General features: G+C 45.3%; 2 protein-coding genes across 4 annotated transcripts; one reads left to right on the forward strand and one right to left on the reverse strand.

The window, feature by feature from the left end:
- Position 1: 1 nt before the first annotated feature.
- EARS2 (glutamyl-tRNA synthetase 2, mitochondrial) lies at positions 2–10,660 on the reverse strand. Of its 2 annotated transcripts, none has more exons than XM_050968604.1 (9): positions 10,405–10,660; positions 8,150–8,305; positions 6,588–6,777; positions 5,624–6,096; positions 4,170–4,278; positions 3,319–3,472; positions 2,101–2,231; positions 1,758–1,893; positions 2–1,086 (listed from the first exon to the last, which is right to left on the reverse strand). In XM_050968604.1, the coding sequence occupies exons 1-9, from the start codon at positions 10,547–10,549 to the stop codon at positions 1,003–1,005; spliced, it is 1,578 nt and encodes a 525-aa protein (XP_050824561.1). In that variant the 5' UTR covers positions 10,550–10,660; the 3' UTR covers positions 2–1,002. The 2 variants fall into 2 exon arrangements, with proteins under 2 accessions (XP_050824561.1, XP_050824562.1); XM_050968605.1 differs by lacking the exon at positions 2–1,086 and adding an exon at positions 1,093–1,650.
- A 743-nt stretch (positions 10,661–11,403) lies between these two features.
- UBFD1 (ubiquitin family domain containing 1) lies at positions 11,404–19,245 on the forward strand. Of its 2 annotated transcripts, none has more exons than XM_050968622.1 (7): positions 11,404–11,494; positions 11,896–12,177; positions 12,289–12,497; positions 13,716–13,781; positions 13,959–14,064; positions 17,033–17,115; positions 18,857–19,245. In XM_050968622.1, exons 1-7 carry the CDS (start codon positions 11,467–11,469, stop codon positions 18,965–18,967), a joined length of 885 nt encoding a protein of 294 aa, XP_050824579.1. In that variant the 5' UTR covers positions 11,404–11,466; the 3' UTR covers positions 18,968–19,245. The 2 variants fall into 2 exon arrangements, with proteins under 2 accessions (XP_050824579.1, XP_050824578.1); XM_050968621.1 differs by having other exon boundaries at positions 11,429–11,494; positions 11,899–12,177.
- Positions 19,246–19,485: the final 240 nt, after the last annotated feature.

Here is a 19,485-nt window from a genome sequence, read left to right on the forward strand (position 1 = left end):
GTAAAACATTTACAGATTTTTATTATACGAAAGAGTTACACATTCACTTCACATTTAGATACAGCTGTACAAATGTGCCTGATTTCTCTGCCATGTTAAGGGGGGGCGGTGGGGGATGGTGGGAAGGCAGGTAAGATTACCTGCAAGAAAAGGATCCTGCATCCCAATTTCATGTCAGAATGAAAGTGCATTTGTTCAAAAAAAGCAATTTGATTTTTAAAGCTCCAACTGGAAATGATAATGTGCACTGTGATATTCTAGCAAAGAAACTGCTGTTCGTTATCTTTTCCTGGGTCCAGTTCAAAAACATCAGGGACTTTTTAAAAAGTAGAATTAAGTATTAATGAAAAATGCAGGTTACAGTGCTAGAAAAAAAAGTCCTCGAGTCATCCACAAAACAGAGGCAATGGAATGTGTACACTTCTTTCACACAACAGTCCCCACCAACATGCATCAAGCCAGACTGGAAGGGCATTTTGTATGGCAAAGGGGATCAAATCTACATTGCCCATTTACAAGTGATCTCTCTGCTCACATTGTCAACTGGGGGCTAATTAGCATCAGCTGTGACGGTTTCTGGGTCATGTGGACACAGCTCCAAAATGAGATCACCACCCTGGTGGCTTATGGGAAATCAAACAGCCATCAGAAGTAACCATTTTCAGTCACTGCTAAGCTAGACTTGAACATACAGTTAAGATGAAGGACTCCATATCCCAATCTGAATGCCAGCCTGGTCCCATGAGATGAAGACAATGAAGCAAGTTTGAATCTGAATTCAGTTGCACCTCTTATATGAACTACGTTATGCCTCATGAAGACACACAGAGATCTGCAAATGTGCTGATGGCACTCTCACAAATTCAGCATGATATAAGGCTCAGTTCCTCTGAAACACTGTGACCACAGAATTTAGGCCGGGGTACTGAAGAATACATGGGGCTCAGAGTGTCTGAAGGGGAGTGCTGTCTGCTGGAGCCATTCCCTCTAGGAAGCTTCTTGCTAGTTGGAGAGTGCCTTCTTTATCCGTTCACACACTTCTCTAGGTCCCAAGGAAACCATCATCTCAGCAATGCTTGGTCCGTGCTGAAAACACACACAAAAGACACTGCATAAGTGAAAGCCTGCACTCTGTTGTGCTACTCACATTCCCACACTGCGCTCATCACAAGGCTATCAGAAATTGGAGTTTTTTATGTTTTTCCCTTGGTAACATCTAGTGGGTACAAGTCTGTATCACTCTATACTGGAGATGACTGAATGATGAGTTGTCAGTCACCTGCGATTAACATATCCTGAAATTTCTAATATAAGACTCTGGTTCTGTAGTCTGGGAAGAAAAGTCCTCAACATCAGGCCAACTTCTCTGCTGGGGTGGCACTATCAAACTCAGAGGATTTATGCCACAAGAGAACTCGCCCTGGTTTTTATTCATTTTGGACTAAAGGAGGAATTTATTGTTGGTTACATTATGAACCATGACACACACAAGAACCCAAAAGCTGACAACGCCCCTTACAAAAAAGCCAGCTGCCTTTCCAACCACAGGTTTGCAATTCTAGGGGGATGGCTTGGTACCTCTTTCCTTCCTTAGCATCTCTCTCTGCCAAGGAGATTTTTTCACAATAGCACATTCACTTATTACAGTAACTGAGAAAAACACAAAAAAGATTTAGCACTGAAAAGCCTATGTCTTGTGACCAGAGAGCAGGCTGTTATTACGGGATCCTAAGGTCTCAACTTCAAATGGCTTTTACCTGCTGTCCACTGAGGGCCAAGCGGAGGAGTTTCATCATGCTGCTGTACTCGGTCCCTCTCATCTGCTCCTGCAGGCCTCTCAGGTCTTCATTTAACCCTTCTGTAGTCAGAGCAGCAGTCTGCCCTTCCATCAGCCTTTGGGAGAGAAGATGCCATCTCAGTCTAGTGACACATGGAGGTGAGGAATTCCCACTGACAGTAGGAGCTGCCCCAAATGACCCTTTTGCATACAAGCAAACTATTGCTTTTAGGAGACTAAGCACTACCTCAGGAGCACCAGAAAAACAGTAGCTCAGATAGGCAAGGGATTATAAAATGATGCCAGAAATCTGAAAAACTTACCCTATTACTAGCTTTCCTATCTCATCTACTTCTGCTGAAATGGTTTGCAGCTGCTCTCGGGACACTGAGGGCCTGACCCATAAGTAAGAATATTCAGGCGCCACCAAGTTCTTCAGGCGGTTTATGTGACCCTGTGGGATGGAAAGGAGGGCTGTCAAGGCAGCTGAGGGAAAGAAAAGATAAAGTCTATTTCCAGTTAGATGTCAGGGTGGCAAAGGGGTCATTCACCACTGCTCTGCACTCTCATCAGTTCAGAGAGCGGAATGCTGACACTTGGCTTGGGTAGCATTTTACACCCACTTTCCACTGGTGTAAATGACAATGTAAGTGCTGGGCAACAATGAGTCAGAGCCATTGAGCCTCTGTAGGAGGCCAGCGGTAGAGCAAGCAGGCTGAGTCAGAGCAGGACTCTACAAATGGCTCCCCCTACATTGACTCACTGAGGGTAGAAGCAGGAAGTCACATGAGTAATTTTGTATTTGCTGCCATAGTGAAACCACATTTTCAAGAGCCATTCCTGCCTTTCTAGAGCAAGATGTGCAGTGACCCCCAAACCCGCAGTGATCTCATGGGGCTGGAGTGTAGGAAACCATGTGGCCTTGCTCATGTAACATTAGGCAGGGCCATCATCTCCTCTTCTCCCACCTCAGCCCTTGCTTTGCCACTTCCTTTAAGATGAGGGCTCTGAATTAAGGAACCCCCTTGATTTAACCACAAAGTACCACATGTGACATCACTGGAAACATGCTCTCCCCATTTAGTCCCAGAACAGGCAGAAGGTAGGCAAGCTTCTCCAACAGCACAGCCAATGCACTCCGGAGATAATCAATCTCCTGGGGCAAGAGAAGGCCCGTTCAGTCCTTGGACTCTCTGCTGAGACCACCATCTGTGATGGTGGGTTTGGTGATACAAATGACTGCTCACTACCCAGCAAGGTCATTCTGCATAGGCATGTATGTCTCCAAAGATAGTGGAAATGCTTGGAGTGTCATACCTGCAACCTGGACTGACTCCACAGCTCCATATTCTGGCATTAAGCAGGGATGCAGGTGTCTGGAACTGGCAGAATAGGACTTCTCACTGTTTGCAAGGCCTTGGAGCTTTAGAGCTCAAGTTCTAGAACTGCCCAGAACCCAGCTGGGTTACCTGTAGAGCTTCTGCCCTCCCCACTCTCTACTCCTCTCCCAAAGGGCACTACAGCTTTACTGCTTGTCATACTTTTCTCAGTAGGAGGACTCGCTCCACATAATTCTTCTCTAGAACCTCTCTGTCCACAAGCCGATCGCCATAGACCTGCTCCACCTGCATCTGCAGCTCCATCACCAGCTTTCGTCGTAGCCTCTCATCTCCAATCTGCTGGACCAGGTGAATCCTGCACAGAAGACAGAACCATCCCAATGACTATAGACCTCTTTGGCTTAGACTCAGACTAATGAATGTCATTATACAGTGTTTACAAAATAAACGCACAGAACCCTATAGAAAAATCCACATTACAGTGAGTGTAAATATTCAGTAGTCCTCAATACACGGCTCTGGGAGAAGGTGGGGCACTTCACAGAGGTACACCATTAATAATGATAATTTTTAAAAAGTAATTTCTCACTCAGACTTAAGTCCTTGTATTCTCCTTGCAACATGGCCCATCTAGCTAGGCTTTCCTACCATGACCACCACCATAGTATCCAAGCTCCTGGCATATGAATGCTAGTGTGATTAGGTGGCTGGGTCAATTCCCCTCATTTGGTTTCGATTCGCAGAATAGTGGATTTCAGGGCCTTGCTCCATCAGGTGAAAGAGGAAGGGAGCAATTGCGCTGAACCTCCCATTGTGTGCAGTGGGCAGGACGCTTATATGGAGCTGCTGGAAAACTATTTGCTTTTCAGTAGATGGAGGGGCGCCCAAGGGAGAGAGGAACCCCAACAGTGGAGAATACAGAGAAAAGGTCATGAATGGGACAGCAGGCCAAGGGACCAGGTAGAATGCGTCATCAGGTGAAGCTAAGTACACGAAGGGCAATTTTTAGAGTTGGTTGGAGACGAATAAGGTGCTACATCCAACTGTCATACCTGTTGAATTCTGGGAGTTTATCCAGATCCAGCAGGGCTGAGTGAGTGGTAATTCTGCCCACGTCAAACTCCAAGATCAGCTCCTCCAGTGTCCTGCCCATCTGATTCCCTGCAAAATAACCCAAAAATGGCATCATGCATTCACTCCCAGGGAGAGCTAGTATCAGTGCTGTTCATTGTAGCAGGGAAACAGTGACACTGGAGGGTCCCTCCACACCTGCTCAGTGCCAACACGGAGCAGGATACCTTCTTAAAAGAAAGGCAGAGCCCCCATGCCAAGACTTTGTGCAATACCAGTCTCATTCTGAGAACAGACTCCGCCAACTTTTCTACCAAGTCTCAGCTATAGGCAGTGCCCAGGGAGTTCAGCCTGTTTTAAACAGGTGACATTGAATGAAGCATTCGAGTAGAAGTGCCATTACCTAACTAATAATTTCGCCTGTATCTCTAACACCTGCCCATGCAGCAGTCTGCCCAGCAGCGCCAGTGCAGGGTACCCAGGCCATGTCACAGCAGCACTGAATTGTTACAAAGGTTGGGGGGAAAACACTGATTCAGAGCATTACTGCGAAGCTTCATAGAACAATACTGCATCTCCTAAGCACCAGACAGCTTGGAGAGCCCTATGGCTGATTGGAACCTGGGACTTTTCCCTCTGGCTTTTGCCATTCTGATTCAGTTCTTAAAGAGAAATCATCTTCACGATGCTCAACCCATCAGCAAAAGTGTTCAGAGGGAGAAAGTTTCATCCCGTGGGAAGGGGTTAATTCACAGTGGGGTTCCTGAGCCACATGCAGGAAGTGCTGTCTTGTTAAGACATGAGACTGTTTGAGACTCCTGCAAAACCAGAGTCCGAAGGGGAGTGACTGGCCTAGCTTCCCATGGACTTTCAGGTTAAGCAGGCAGGGGAAAATCTTTAATGTTGTGTTTTAAATACTAATCAGAGAGTGGAAGTGTCCTTAACGGTCCCCAGAGGAGCTGCTGCTCCCCTGCACCCCACCTCCAGCTCTTTTCATTTTACAGTGAAGCTGGTGCTGAACAGACAGTCTTGGGGACTGAAATCCTCTAGCATGAGCAGGGCAGCAGGACGGCAAACTTTCCCCACTCCACCCCACCCGCGCTCTGGAGGGGCCACCTCCCAGATGGGGGGAGGGAGAGGGTTAATCTCCATAATCCATTCCCTCTCTGCTGAGATTGTTAGTAGGTAGCCGTTGCCCACTAGGAACTGGACTCAATTTTAAACAGCTCCCCAGAGGTATCCTGACCCTCGGCACTCTTGTGGGGACTTTAGAGGAGCTGGCAGCATTTTGGTTGTAGAGACCTTTTTGACCCCCTTTGAAGAGAGCTCAGACAGTGCTGAAACATTAATACACCAAATCTTTCCACAAGCAGCAAACGTGTCAAGTAGCCAGACCTAGGGGCAGCTCCCAGTGTGTTGGGCCTCTCCCCAGTACCTGCAAATCCAGAGCCGCAGTTGGTGATGATGTCCAGTAGAGCTTGTGGCAAGCAGCCATCTTGAACAAAATGTTCTAGAAAAATGTCTCCCTGCCTTTTGGACAGTTTACTGCCATCTTTGTTCAAGAGCAACGGAAGGTGGCCAAACCGAGGAGGGTCCCAGCCAAAGGCTCTGTAGATAAGAAGGTGCTTGGATGTTGAAGTAAGCCACTCAGTTCCACGCAGAACATGGCTAATTCCCATGTGATGGTCATCCACCACATTTGCCAGGTGGTATGTGGGGAAGCCATCCCCTTTTAAGATCACTGGATCACCTTCCACGGTAGCTACTTCATGCTTGCTCCATCCATAGACCAGATCATGAAAGGGCTCCATACCTTCCTTCAGCCGGAAGCGGACCACGTAGTCAGAGCCCTGCGCCAACTTCTCAGCCACTCGCTCTGAGCTCAAGTGTCGGCACCTGTTGTCGTACCTTTTGGGACAGGCGAGCAATGGTCTTGGGTCAGTACCACTGGCAAAAGGTCAGCTTTTTCTATTCTAGCCTGGATCCTGAGTTCTAATCTCAGCTCCGGCAACAGTTCACTTGGGGCTGGGTCAAGTTATCTCACCTCTATGTCTCAGCCCCTCGTTCTGTGAGGTGGGGATAACGTTGATCTACTTACACGCCTCACTGGGAGGGCGGGGGATTGAGAAGCTTGGCCAGTTAATGCGTGTAATGCTCTTTAGAGACAGTGTGTGCTATATAAATGTTAAACATGGTCATTTAGGCTAAAGACTGGGACTTTCTCTTCAACAACAAGATACATTTGGAGCTAAAGACAAAGTGATAAGTAAGAGCTCTAATTATTCTGAGCTGTTAATGCTTTCAGTGCCCCTGTAGTTGGGTAGCTGGTGTCTCAGAGTCCAATGCCAGAGATTTCTTAACTGGTTTTGCATGGACGCACTCCACAGGAAGCCCCCTACCGTGGTGTCTGCCGATTCCGTAGCGCATCCTTCTTCAGCAGTTCCAGGCGCTGAGGGGTGCAAAAGCAGCGGTAGGCAGCGCCATTCTCCAGAAGAACCTCGCTGGCTTTCTTATACAGCTCAAGTCTGTGAGACTGCTGATAGGGCCCAACCGGGCCTCCCTTGTGAGGACTTTCATCAGGTGGGATACCTGGAATGCCAGAGTTTTGGGATTTAACAAGCTCTCAATCCAAGGTAAAATTTGATGGCAGAGCATTCAACAGGGATCAGAAGGCAAGATTTTACTTTGGAGTGTGTCCACAGAGCACACTGCTCACACGCAGCATGGGACTCTACTTGGTGAACTATAGTGGAATCTTCCATAGTCATCCATAGTGTTAGCATTTATAGCAGGAGTGGCCAAACTGTGGCTCGCAAGCCACATGTGGGTCTTTCACAGTTAAAGTGCGGATCTCGGAGTCCCACCCCATTCTCCACCTACTATTCTCCACCTACTAGACTTGGGTGAGGAGAACGCTCAGGACCTCTGTCTTGCAGGAAGATGGTGGAGTAGGGGCTTCTGCCCAATGGGGAGGGGGGCCTTGGGGAATCCAGTCCTGCAAGGCACACCTGCTGGGGCTCAGGGCTTCAGGGGGAGCGGGGCTGAAGCCCTGAGCCCCAGCAGGTGCCTCCCACAGGGATGAAGCCCCAAGCCCTGGCAGACCTACTCTTGAACTTCTGAAGATTGTCAGATTCGGCTCAGAGGGTCAGTAAGTCTGGCCATCCCTGGTTTATAGTCTCTTCAGGTTTTCAGCCACTGACAGGTGAGACCATCACAAACTGGCAAATACTTGAGCAGGTCTAATACATTTCAAGTAGCCAAGTATGGCAGTATGTAAGTATGGGCACATGCACACACTTTCCTCTGATAAGTTACACTATCTTCATAGAAATACAACTGAGATTTTGAACCCATTATTTTCTCTACTGTAAAGTTATTTGATTATGAGAGTACTTGGAATTCTATCTTTAAATATAAAGATGCTAAACAGAATTTACAGTAACACTATCTTCTCAAATGCTCAGCATCAATGTAGTAGCTTTAAAACTCGTCCAAGCACAAAAAGAGGCAAAGGATGCAACCCGGGGACTGGCGTGTACACAGATGAACGGCCACCTCTGAATCTTATAAGACACGTCATAGAACCTTTTTCGCAAATTACATACACACACAATTTTTTTTAACTCATGCTGAGTTTTCTTAGTTCCAACTCCTGGCCTTTTCACCAACCTCCCACACACTTCTTTGGTAGGGATGCATCTCTTTCCAGGTAAACATGCATGGGTCCTTCTGCACAGGATAACCAAAGAACACTCACCTAATCATTAGCTAAAGTCTTACTACAATAGGACCCTTCTGGCTCCTAGCCCTTTATGATAACCACTAGATCAATATATTGAATAGCAAGGGACAGTGTTGCCAGGATTTTGAATTTTAGAGAGGCTCTTTTTAATGGTAAAACTCTTCATGGTGTAGATTGTTTCAGTAGTTAAGAAGTGAAGTGTATAAACTTGGAAGTTACCTGCCCAATCCAGCATATCCTCTATTCCTTCTGCAGCCCCAGCCACCACGCGACTTTGATCCGTATCTTCCAGTCTCAAGATAAAAGACCCTTGGTGTTTTCTGGCAAAAATGTAATTGTACAAAGCAGTACGAAGGCCACCCAAGTGCAGAAAGCCTGGGTTATCAGAGCGAAAACAGAGCAAGTCAGGCCAAATTAAATACAATCGACAAAGAGGTTTTTCAACAGGAACTGTAAACTATTCTTTATGATGGCATTTAACACATTCTTGCACCTGAACAGCACAGCGAAACAACAAATGGCTATGCAGGCCATTAAAGCTCTGTCTACACTAGGAAACTGAAGCACTGATGACTGGTTTTCAGAAATGGCTTCCCTGAGCTGGTGCTGAATATTGTTTAAATGACAGTGTCCACTGAAGAAAGCCAGTCTCAAAACTCTTTCCGAAGGCATAACTAGCTTCTGTCTTCCTCTCTGAAACACTGAAGAGTTTTGTGTGATCTGCCCTAGCACTTACACAAGTCTCAGTACTGGTTATGGGGATCTCATATGGAAAATTATCAGCAGCTGTTCAATTTCCTATTACAGACAAGTCTTCAAAGAGTAAATAAGCAAACTGAAGGTCAAAAGCAATGGCATACTAAAGACAGGGTGGGCTGTTAGATCACAAGAGTCTGCACGGATTGCCAACTCTGCCCAAACATTGGCCAGTTTGTAACTATCCCATCCTCTAGCGGAGGCCATTAGTCAGTGCTTCTAGTTACAGAGGAAGGAAATTGCCCTCTATCTTATTTATTTGGGAGACATGTATCGCTGGGGCAGAATACTGCAAGATTTTCTCCTGACTCAGCATACAACCTACCCACATGCAGTTTAACTGATCCCTAATGCAACTAATTGCAAAATGTGATAAGACAGAGAAGGGATAATGTCAGTTTGGTGTGAAACGTACATTTTTTAAAGGTATTTAAATGTTTTGGGAGCCTTCACAGATGAAAGGATGTAAACGTCAGGTATCACAGAAGTGAAGGTTCAGTTTCAATTCAGAGGGTTTCCCCCGCAACCCACATTAAACAAACCCTTGTAGCAAGCTACAAGAGAGAACCTGAAAACAAAAAGAACTAAAAATAGACCAGTGTATTTTCACTGGGAGAGAGTGCTAGTACTGAGCATGCAGAACTAGCCATCTTAGGCTCTGTTATTACAAACCACTCAGCACTAAGACACCAAAGTGCATGGGGCTCTGTACAGGCTGAAGGGCTCATACAGATAGAACAATTTGTCAGATTGTGTCCTTAATTATTTTTAAGGCACCTATTCCTGTGACATAGAAGTGGCAGCTGGTAGTTGGAGTTCCATTCTCAGATCTGCCACAGGAACAGGCCTTGTTTAGATACAAAACTTGTATCAGTTTAATTTTTTTAAATATATCTATTTACTTAAACCACTGCAAGTCTCTGTGTGGATACTCTTAAATCAGTTTTCTGTTGCTTAGATATATTGCAACTTAAATTGAGAAGGAATCAGCTTAAAACTATATTGACACAACCCAGCTGTAAACATTGGTTTAACTAAATCGATTTAAGACATTTATTCTAGCTCAACTGATGCAACTTCAGTGTGTATACAAAGCCTTTGTGTGTGATCCTGGGCCTTTAAACTCAGGAGAAGAATGATATAATAGAGATCTCTCTCACAGGGGCATTGTGAAGCTTATCTAATTGTTTATAAAGTACTTTGAAAACTTTTAAATTAAACGTTTCTCCAAAAGTGCAAATGCCAACAGCAGGCAGATTGGGAAAAGAGCAAAAAATATTATTGATGGGGAAGGGTTATTAAATAGCAACTTTTAATTTTTAAAAAATTATTTCTGGCTCTGTACTAGATAAGTGATTTTTATAGTTTAAGTTAATATTTAGATTCCAAAGAAGTTTACATCCCCACTCCTGAATCACGAGAAATGAGGCTCATTTTTAACTCGCATCAAGTTTATCCTCTCGAATATGAGCTACATTTCGGTAGTTTTGGTTTAGTTTTCGGGCACTTTTTGAATGTCTCAATGGGCGTCTCAAGGAGACATTTACAATTGACATTCAAATTATACCCTCCCCCCCAAGTGTCCCTTCCAGTAGGGCAGAACCCCCGCCGGCCAGTAACGTGCTATCCCCTTACGGGTAACTTCAGATGTAGGCAAGGACAAAAAACTCTAACCCCAGCTGCTACCGCCACCCTGTGCTGGGACTGGAGTCCTTTACCTGTGGGGCTGGGCGCGAACCGCACCCTCACCCCAGCTCCGCAGGGCACATCCCCCGCTTGAGACGACACTCTAGCGCCCCGCGGAGACAGCCAGCGGGGAGCAACCCGCAGGAGGGCCCCAACACCCCGCAGCGCAGGGGCCATAGAAGAGCCCGTTCCGGCACAGCCAGCATGGGGCTCAGCACGCACGTGGGTGCGGGAATTACATCCGGGTTTGCACAGCCAGCCAATCGGCGGCACCCTCACCCCAAAGGGCGGGGGCCCCTTAAAGGCGCAGGTCCCGTTTATCTTACTCCTCCGCTCCAGGCATTGTTGTCGGGTACTTCGCCGTGTCTAAACCGGGGGCCCGAGCTACAAGTCACTCCGCACTGGCCAATCATAGCCCCCCACCCCGACTAACTCCGGGCCTCCCAGGGGCCGCGGGCGTCAGGCTGGAGAAGTGGCGCTTTTTACCCTCCGCGCCAACAGCACGCGGGTGTTTCCCCACGTGCACACGGGCTACGTTGCTTCGCAGCGCGCGATTTCCCGGTGAGGTGTCAACGTCACATCTCGACGGGCACCGCCGCGGCCTGGCCCCGTAGCGAGCCATGGCCGGAGAGCGCGGAGCCAGCCTGCTCCGGGCAGGGCCGGTGGTGCGCGGGGGCCTGCGCCGCCGGGCCCTCAGGACCGGCCAGACCAGGGGGTAACGCCGGGCCGGGCCGGGCTGCGTGCGGCCCGAGCCCGAGCCCTCCCGTCCCGCTGCCCAGGCGGCAGCTGGGGTTTGGCGCGGGGTCTGTCAGGAGCCCGGCAGCAGCCATAGACCCCGCCGCCCCGGACCCATTTCCTGCCCGCGCGCCAGGGCCGAGGGGAGCGGGCCCCGTCTGGCGGCGGGACTGCGCTCTGAAGCAGCGAGCGCCACCGAACGGCTCGTGCCTAGGCGCTTCTGGTGGTGGAGGCGGGGTACGGGGACCAGTAGGGGCCAATCCTGGGCGAGTGGGGGCGGGGTACGGGGGCCAGTGGGGACCAATCCCAGCGCACGGCGTTTCCCAGCACCCCCCGCGGGCGGATTGTACACAATCATCATGGCCGCCGCCTCTGCCTCCCCTGATGGTGAGAGCTGGTGGCAGCCGGGGCAGGGACCGTGGTGGGACGGGGCCTCGTGCCGGGGTCGGAGGGCTGCCCCCGAGGCTGCCATGAGAGGATAGAGCCCCGGGAGGGAAGGCGCAGCCCGGGCAGCGGGGTGCTGAGACCCGGGATCGGGGGGAGCCCTGGCAGCTGCCCCCCGCCGTGGGAGGGGGTGTCTGAGTCTCACGGGCACCTGGGCCCTGGTTCCTGGCTGGAGGCAGCAGGAGCAGAGGCGGAGGAGCGAAGCGGCTGCCTTAGTGCCAGTGTCTCTGGCCCTGAGGAGCACGGGGACGGGGGAGAGCGGAGCCGCCGGCGGGAGACCTCAGCAGCGTTAATCGCCCAACGTGCCTCCCTCTGGGCTTGTCTGGGTCTGTTTGTTTTCTTAGAAGTTGATGAACCTGGTATGGAAACAGAAGCTCAGAAACTGCAGCTTAACTGTGGAGATACTGGGGAAAGCAATTCCGCTGCTGCTGGAAAAGCCTTGGAAATGGACCAGCTACAAGAGGATGCAGCCATTTCACAGGCTTCAGTCAGCAACGGTGGCGATTCCGAGACTGAGAAGGATCTAGTAGAATTAAAAATCATTTGGAACAAAAATAAATATGATGTGAAGTTCCCACTTGACAGCACAGGGGCTGATCTGAAAGAGAAAATTCACTCTCTCACAGGTAAAATCTCGAGTATGCAGCATGCAGACATAATTACTTGCGACATAGGTTTGTTTCTCTTCTGACCACAAATATGGGGGTTTAAAATGCTCTTTAATTCTTGCCTCTTAGGCCTTCCACCCACTATGCAGAAAGTCATGTTTAAGGGGCTTCTACCAGAAGAGAAAACATTACGGGAAATCAGAGTAACAAATGGTGCAAAAATAATGGTTGTTGGTTCAACTATCAATGATGTGCTAGCAGTAAATACTCCCAAAGAAGCTGCTCAACAAGAGGTGAAATCTGAAGAAAATAAAAAAGAGCCGCTTTGTAGACAAAAGGTAAGTGCTGTCTCAATAACTGTTGGCATAGGACAAGGAAATTTGGGCTCCTACAGTTCTTGTGTAACATTATGTTCTAACCCTTGAGTTCTATTCCACTCTGAAGTAGACTATTTTTCTTACAATCAGTATTACAAGAAGGGGCCAGCATAGATCAGTTCTAACAGAACATTCTGTGATATTGATATCTGTCTAGTCCAGTGGAAGCCCTGGATTCGCAAGGTCAGTGCTGCTCTAGTGACTTATGGACCTCAGCAACTCAATAAAACAAATGTTAATAGCAAGGATTCACAAGAGACAGACTTCATATTTCTATTTTTAGTCTCCTCTTTTAGGTCAAGTGAGCAAAAATTGGTGGCTGTTCAGTCACTAATGTGAAACAACATAATGATCTTAGTCCCATTCCTAGCAGTCTAGTTGCTATGTCTCCAAAACCACCTTCATAGTTGGCACCTAGTGGTCCCTTTTTTGGCAGCTTCATCAGCACAGAGAACACTGAACTCCTCACATCTAAAAGTGTTTTCCCCCCATAAGAAAGTTCAGCTACAGTGTAAGAAAGCATGCTGTCATGGCTGTGCTGCTTCTGTGGTAGAGCTGAGTAAAGGGCTTTTAATTCTAGTTGTTTTCAGCCACGAATCTTTCATCAGCAACAAATTCCGTTAAAAGTTAATGTCCACTGTTGGTCTGCAATTCTTTTATGAAATATGCTTTTGTCTTTTTATAATCTATCATAGTTCACATTTACTGTAAATTTCATCATTGTTCAAAGGTACTCAGCAAACTTGTCAGTCGCAAGCATGTTTTTCATAATTACTAGTGCTCTAATTTATTCTGGTTTTGTTGCTCTGTTACTTTATTAAATCTAAGGATTGTATTTCTGAAAGTCATTGAACATAACACCTGATTATTACAATTGTCTTGCTAAGGGATAACTCGTCTGTGATATTAAACTGGTGCCTGGCTTCTGTACACAATAGAAGACTTTTTCCTTTTTTGCATCTTCTTTAGGTTTTGATTCACAGTATTTCTTTAGACAGTCATAAAAAAACCAGTTAACTTTTAAAACTAACCAGTTTCTGTATGATAAATGACTTTTACCCTATTTAAAAAAAAAAAAAGTTATATAGATCTGTTGCATGGTATTTCAGGAAGTGGTCTGGAGTAAATTAAAAGCTTTATGTCACATTTCAGTAGTCTAATGTCTGTTTTTCATTATAGCAACACAGAAAAGTATTGGATAAAGGAAAACCTGAAGACGTGATGCCTTCTGTTAAGGGTGTTCAGGTAAGTTAAAATAACCACTCGGACCACTGTCCTGATCAGGAAATATGCTACCAGCCTATTGATCGTGCTCCCTTAGACTTTTTCCAGATTTGTTCCCCTTGCTATCTTAGTACTCTACAGCTTTTTCTTGTGCATTTTAAGTCTTGCATTTTCACTTTTCGTATTGCATATTTTTAGGAGCGCCTGCCAACAGTGCCCTTATCCGGCATGTACAACAAAACAGGGGGGAAAGTGAGGCTGACCTTTAAACTAGAGCAAGATCAGCTGTGGATAGGCACTAAAGGTAAGTGACTAAGATTATTACTCCAGGTATTGACTAGTTGTGTGTGTACAGACTAGACTTTAAGGTCAGAAGAGACCATCATGATCATCTAGTCTGACCTCCTGCACATTGCAGGTCACAGAACCTCACCCACCCACTGCTGTAATAGACCCATCACTTCTGGCTGAGTTACTAAAGTCCTCAAATCATGATTTAAAGACTTCAAGTTGTGGAGAATCTACCATTTACACTTGTTCAAACGCTGCAGAGGAAGGAGAAAAAAACCCAGCGTCTCTGCCAGTTTGACCTGGGGGAAGATTGCCATATTTGAAGTCAGGAAGGAATCAGATAGACCCTGAGCATGTGTGCAAGACCCATCAGCCAGACACCTGGGAAAGAATTCTCTGCTGTAACTCGGAGCCGTCCCCATCTAGCATCACGTCTCCATCTGTTGGCAATATTTGCTCCTAGCAATCGCAGACTGGGTACATGCCATTGTTGGCAGTCCCATCATAAAGATCAGTTTCAGTCAAGAATAAATGTTCTTAAAGGAATGGCTCCTGCTCTTTTTATATGAATCATTCAAAATCGGATGTTCACTGTTTCTTTCCCAGATAGGCTTTCTTCAGGAGGCTGAATATTACAAAATATTTTACATATTTGTACTTGGAAAGCTTGAGTTTATTTGTATTATTATGCCATAAGTAAGGTTAAGATTTTGTCATGGTTATTTTTAGTAAAAGTCACTGACGAGGGGGGCAGCACCCACCACCCATGGGAGCTCATTGCTCCGGGGTGCCCTGCCTCCCACAGCAGCTCGGAGCTCCAGGGCCGGCACCTGGGAGATCCATGACCTCTGTGAAATAAACTTATTCTTAGCCCTAAATCTCAATTGTGGATTATAATACTTAGCATTCATAACATTTGTTATCTTCAGAGCACTGCATAAGCAATTTAATCCCCACAGCACAGGGAGGCTCAGGGACTTATCTAAAGCCACAGAGGGTCTCTCTCAGAGCTGAAATACTGCTAGGAATACTGGCACCACTCTCATTATCTGTTCTAGGAACTGAAATGATTTGGGTGACTTGTTTCAGGGCTGTGCAATTGCAATCTAGTTTAGAGATGACAGATGTGCCATGGCAGGGAATTCAATTTATAATCTTGAAGACAGGCCAGCAGGAGCTGAAAGTACTGTGGAGATAGCACAGTGTGCGGGGGACATCACTCTCAAATTAACTCCTTTGCTTCCAGATAACTAAAGGAACCCATGCCTTGCTCCCCTTTGCCAGGACAGGATGATGCTGCAAAAATGGGGGAGAAGAATGTGGGGGACTTGTTGTCTGAGTATGAGAGCTTAGCTGGACTGTTCTGTCAGCTTGGATAACAATTTCCTGCTGCAAGATGATGATAATTAATACTTCTATATTGAGCTTTGCAAACATTTGCAAACCTTAGCTCCCATGCAGCACAGGTCTTCTTCCAAAGCCTAGTAGAAATTGCTGGCTGGGTTCTGTGGGCCTATGATGTCCAGGAGGTCAGACTAGATTACCATTATGGTCCCTTATGGACTTAAAATCTATGAATCCTGTGGCAACACCCAGTACGGTGACTTCATTTTTGTTAGGCTAAATGGTTGTTGGAGAACTAGTCCTATTACAGCATGGGCTGGGTGTTGGTGCCATCAAGTCAGAGTTGCTCTCCGTTTCATTATTGATAGGTGTGTTCTATTGGCTAATTAGTGTTTGAATAATTACTTACCTTTCCCTCTGCTACAGATTTTGAGGATTAGTATTTCAAAAGCACCTTTTGATCCTAGGGCAAACAACTTCCTCTGGCTATGCCTCATTGACCTGTCCATTTCAGAGATGTTATGAGAAGTAATCAGTTAATATTTGGAGGATGCAGAATAAGTGCCAAGTAATTTGCTCAGTAAATGATCATCTTCCCATCAATTTGATTGGAATTGGTCTGTGACAGCCATAGGGTCAGAGTAATTATTGCATTAAAATGGAGATTATTGGTTTACATTTTTACATTTTTGTCTTCTCTATGGTGTAACAAAATGCCTCTGCTGCTGCATTTTCTTATGTATCTTTTCCGAGCAGTTGCTGCTTTCTGCGTGGCACTTCAAAGAGTGTTCCTCGTTTAAGGTGTGCATTGCTTGGCTTATCTTCTATAATTAGAGCTTGTTTTTATCTGCGTTCTGCTCTCAAGAAGAGGAACTTAGAGTGCCAGACTGACATGGGTGATGGAAGTAGGAATTAAGAGGAAAGATTTTAGTTTAAAGTCTAAAGGAAGAAGTGAGGACATACGTCATAGATAAGGAATGGAAGAAATCCATCGTTGAGTCCTATGCTTTAGTAATTCATCTTGATCACAGCTGACTACCTAATCCATTATTTTGTAATGTTATCATAGTCATTTTTTCAATATGTCTTGTATTTTCTCTCCCTTCTATACTCTTATTAATATTTCCCTTCCTATCATTTTAATACCTTTATAATAACCACTACATGCGGTCTTGTGCTGGAGACAGGATTAGATCTTGATGGAGAGTTGTACACTTTTCCATAGCTCAATTCTGCAGAAATTGGAAGGATGAAAAGAGGTAATTGTTTTACACACTTAGACCCTGATCCCACATACATATATGTACGTGCTTCACTTTACAGTTGAGTCCTATCAATTTTAATGAGACGGCTTACAGTAGTAAAACTAAGCACATGCATAAGTGTTTGCAGGGTCAGGATCCTATATTGGTTGGTTGAAGAAATTAAGTTGTCTGGTATTTAGAGGGGCTACCTGGCACAATATGAGTCATCAAAGTTTGGGGGGCAGGGACTGGGATTACTCTGAATTGCTTGCATGCTGCTACCCCGTCCCTCCCCCAACAGGAGTGTGATAGATGGTGTCTGAAGTCAATATGAAGCACTGTAGCAAAGCACTGCTGATATATCAAACATTATTTTTATCCATTTTAATGTAGAGAGAACAGAAAAAATACCCATGGGGTCCATTAAAAATGTGGTGAGTGAATCTATTGAAGGACATGAGGATTATCACATGATGGTAAGTAATTCCTCTGCTTAAGTAATAATGGACTAATAACTTGATGCTAATACATTGAACAGGAGGTTTAAGTTAGAAAAAGGCCAAGGTTGACAGCCTTGAAGGTTTTAAATGCTTCTAAAAGGCTTCCCCTTCAATATTGTCTGCTATTGCAGAGTAAGTATTCTGAGCAGTATGAGCTGAATGCTTGCCATGACTTTGAGATACTGAACAGTTTCTACCCAAGCTTTAAAGCCATTTAAAATCCTATGGCTTGAAATGAGAGCACAGCCTCTGTCAGAAATGTTTAAATTTGGAGTATTTCCTAAAATGGTGTATCATTATACTTGGGGACAGACTTTCAGAAGAGCTTAGCTTGTTGTGTGCAGATTGGGTGCTGAACTCTTCTGAAAACATGGCCATAATCCTATCTGATTTTATTATAGTTAACATTTGTCTTTTCAGTTTCTTCCTTTGTATCAACACTTATGTCCCTAACATTGGGGCCAGTAAGAATTCCACATCTTCAGCATTACTTTCCACTAAAAAATTTTTCCAGAACAATCTTTAGCTCAGTAAGAACTTAACTAACAGTTACAATAGGAGAAAGTTAGTAGTCCTAGAGCAGGGATTGGCAGCCTTTGGCATGCGGCCCACCAGGGTAAGCACCCTGGCAGGCCAGACAGCACATCCCTCAGCCCACACCACTTCCCGCAGCCCTCTTTGGCCTGGAGCGGCAAATTGATCGACCGAACCTGCGAACACGGCAGGTAAACAAGCCGGCCCGGCCTGCCAGGGTGCTTAGCCTGGCAGGCCGTGTGGCAAAGGTTGCCGATCTCTGTCCTAGAGTGAACTTCTCTCTGATCATTTTCTCAAAATAAACACTTTGTGGTGATGTTCCTTTGTCAGAAAAGAGGTTAGCTCTTAGGTTACTGCTGGTATTATTTCCCCATATCTGGTTCTGCATTAATTCCTGTTGTATTCATTTTCTCTACTTGCCTCAGTGGAGGTAAAGAATTTTCCCACCCTCCATTTTAATGTACTAAATCTCTGAAAGGTTGGTAATGTGTTTAGGAAAGTGATACATATCAGGCAAGGGTAATGTCAATTCTGCTATGGGGCTTGTTAAAGTCCAAGAGTTCTTTTTTTTCCAGTTCAGGTCTTTCTTTTAAAGAATATCACTGTAACTAAACTTTGTAATGTTGAGATAAGTTTTAGACAGAAATTCCACTTCTTTCTTTGTGGGAGGAAAGGGGAAAATGCCCTGAGCAAAAAATTATCTGCAAGAGGAGGCTGTTCCATGCCTTTTCCAAGCATTCCATTTGTGATCACTCAGATGGAAGAGCAGCCTCTTCAGATTAGGGCATAAACTGTTGCTCAAACCACAAGGATAGAGACTGTTGCCACTTCGTAGTTCTCTCTCCTATTTACATCAGTCATAATAAATAGATAATGGTATTTAACATTTAAATTCAGCAAGTATTTTGTAACTTCAGCTGCTACAATGCCGCCATCTGCCTCAGCCCTTGGTTGGCTTCTCAGCCCTGTGCACTGAGTTATCTGGTTAGATTTTTTTCTAGGAGTTGTGCTGCAGATTCTGCACTGAGTATGAGGTAGGAGCATTTGGAGGAGGCAGTAGTCACAGTAGATTAGATTAAATTAATTTCAGAGTAAATGAATTGGCCATCCAGATTGTCTGACACAACTTGTTCTGTTTGTTTCCAATCTGTAAATGCTACCTGTTGTCCTCTTAATTTTGCAGGCATTTCAACTGGGCCCTACAGAAGCATCTTACTACTGGGTCTATTGGGTACCTACTCAGTATGTTGATGCAATCAAAGACACAGTACTGGGCAAATGGCAGTATTTTTGAAAGCACGCTCACCTCTGGCACAGGAGACTGGCACAAAACAAAGGACACTGCTGGGAGAGGCCTCCAACATCCCTGGATGTGACAGTCCTGGAACTTTATTAATAAAATACGATATAACGAGGCATTGACGGAAGCCAGAGGTGATGTTCTTTCACCATTAGTTTACTTTTAACTTAAAAATTTCAGCATCCCTTTTCTGCAGTCAGCTTCAATCATATTTAAAGTAAATACAATGGAAATCAATAAATCTTAATTAATAAAACATTGTGTGTAATACACTTAAATCTGCTGAGAGTAGATCTTCCAATTTAGTTTTCAGAAGAAAATATTACGATGTATTATTGAGGATTTTTTACTTGATTTGAACAAAAGACAAATATTTTCATAATTCTTCAGTTACAAACAGACTTAATTTAATTATTTGGTTGTGATTGAGAGTTTGAAAACAGTTTTTAAAAATTTTTTACACAGTATGCAAAATTAGGGTTTAGTAAGCCATATTACGCTGGCCCTTTTAT

This window comes from Gopherus flavomarginatus, chromosome 9 (genome assembly GCF_025201925.1).
Source record: "Gopherus flavomarginatus isolate rGopFla2 chromosome 9, rGopFla2.mat.asm, whole genome shotgun sequence".
Classification (NCBI taxonomy): domain Eukaryota; kingdom Metazoa; phylum Chordata; order Testudines; family Testudinidae; genus Gopherus; species Gopherus flavomarginatus.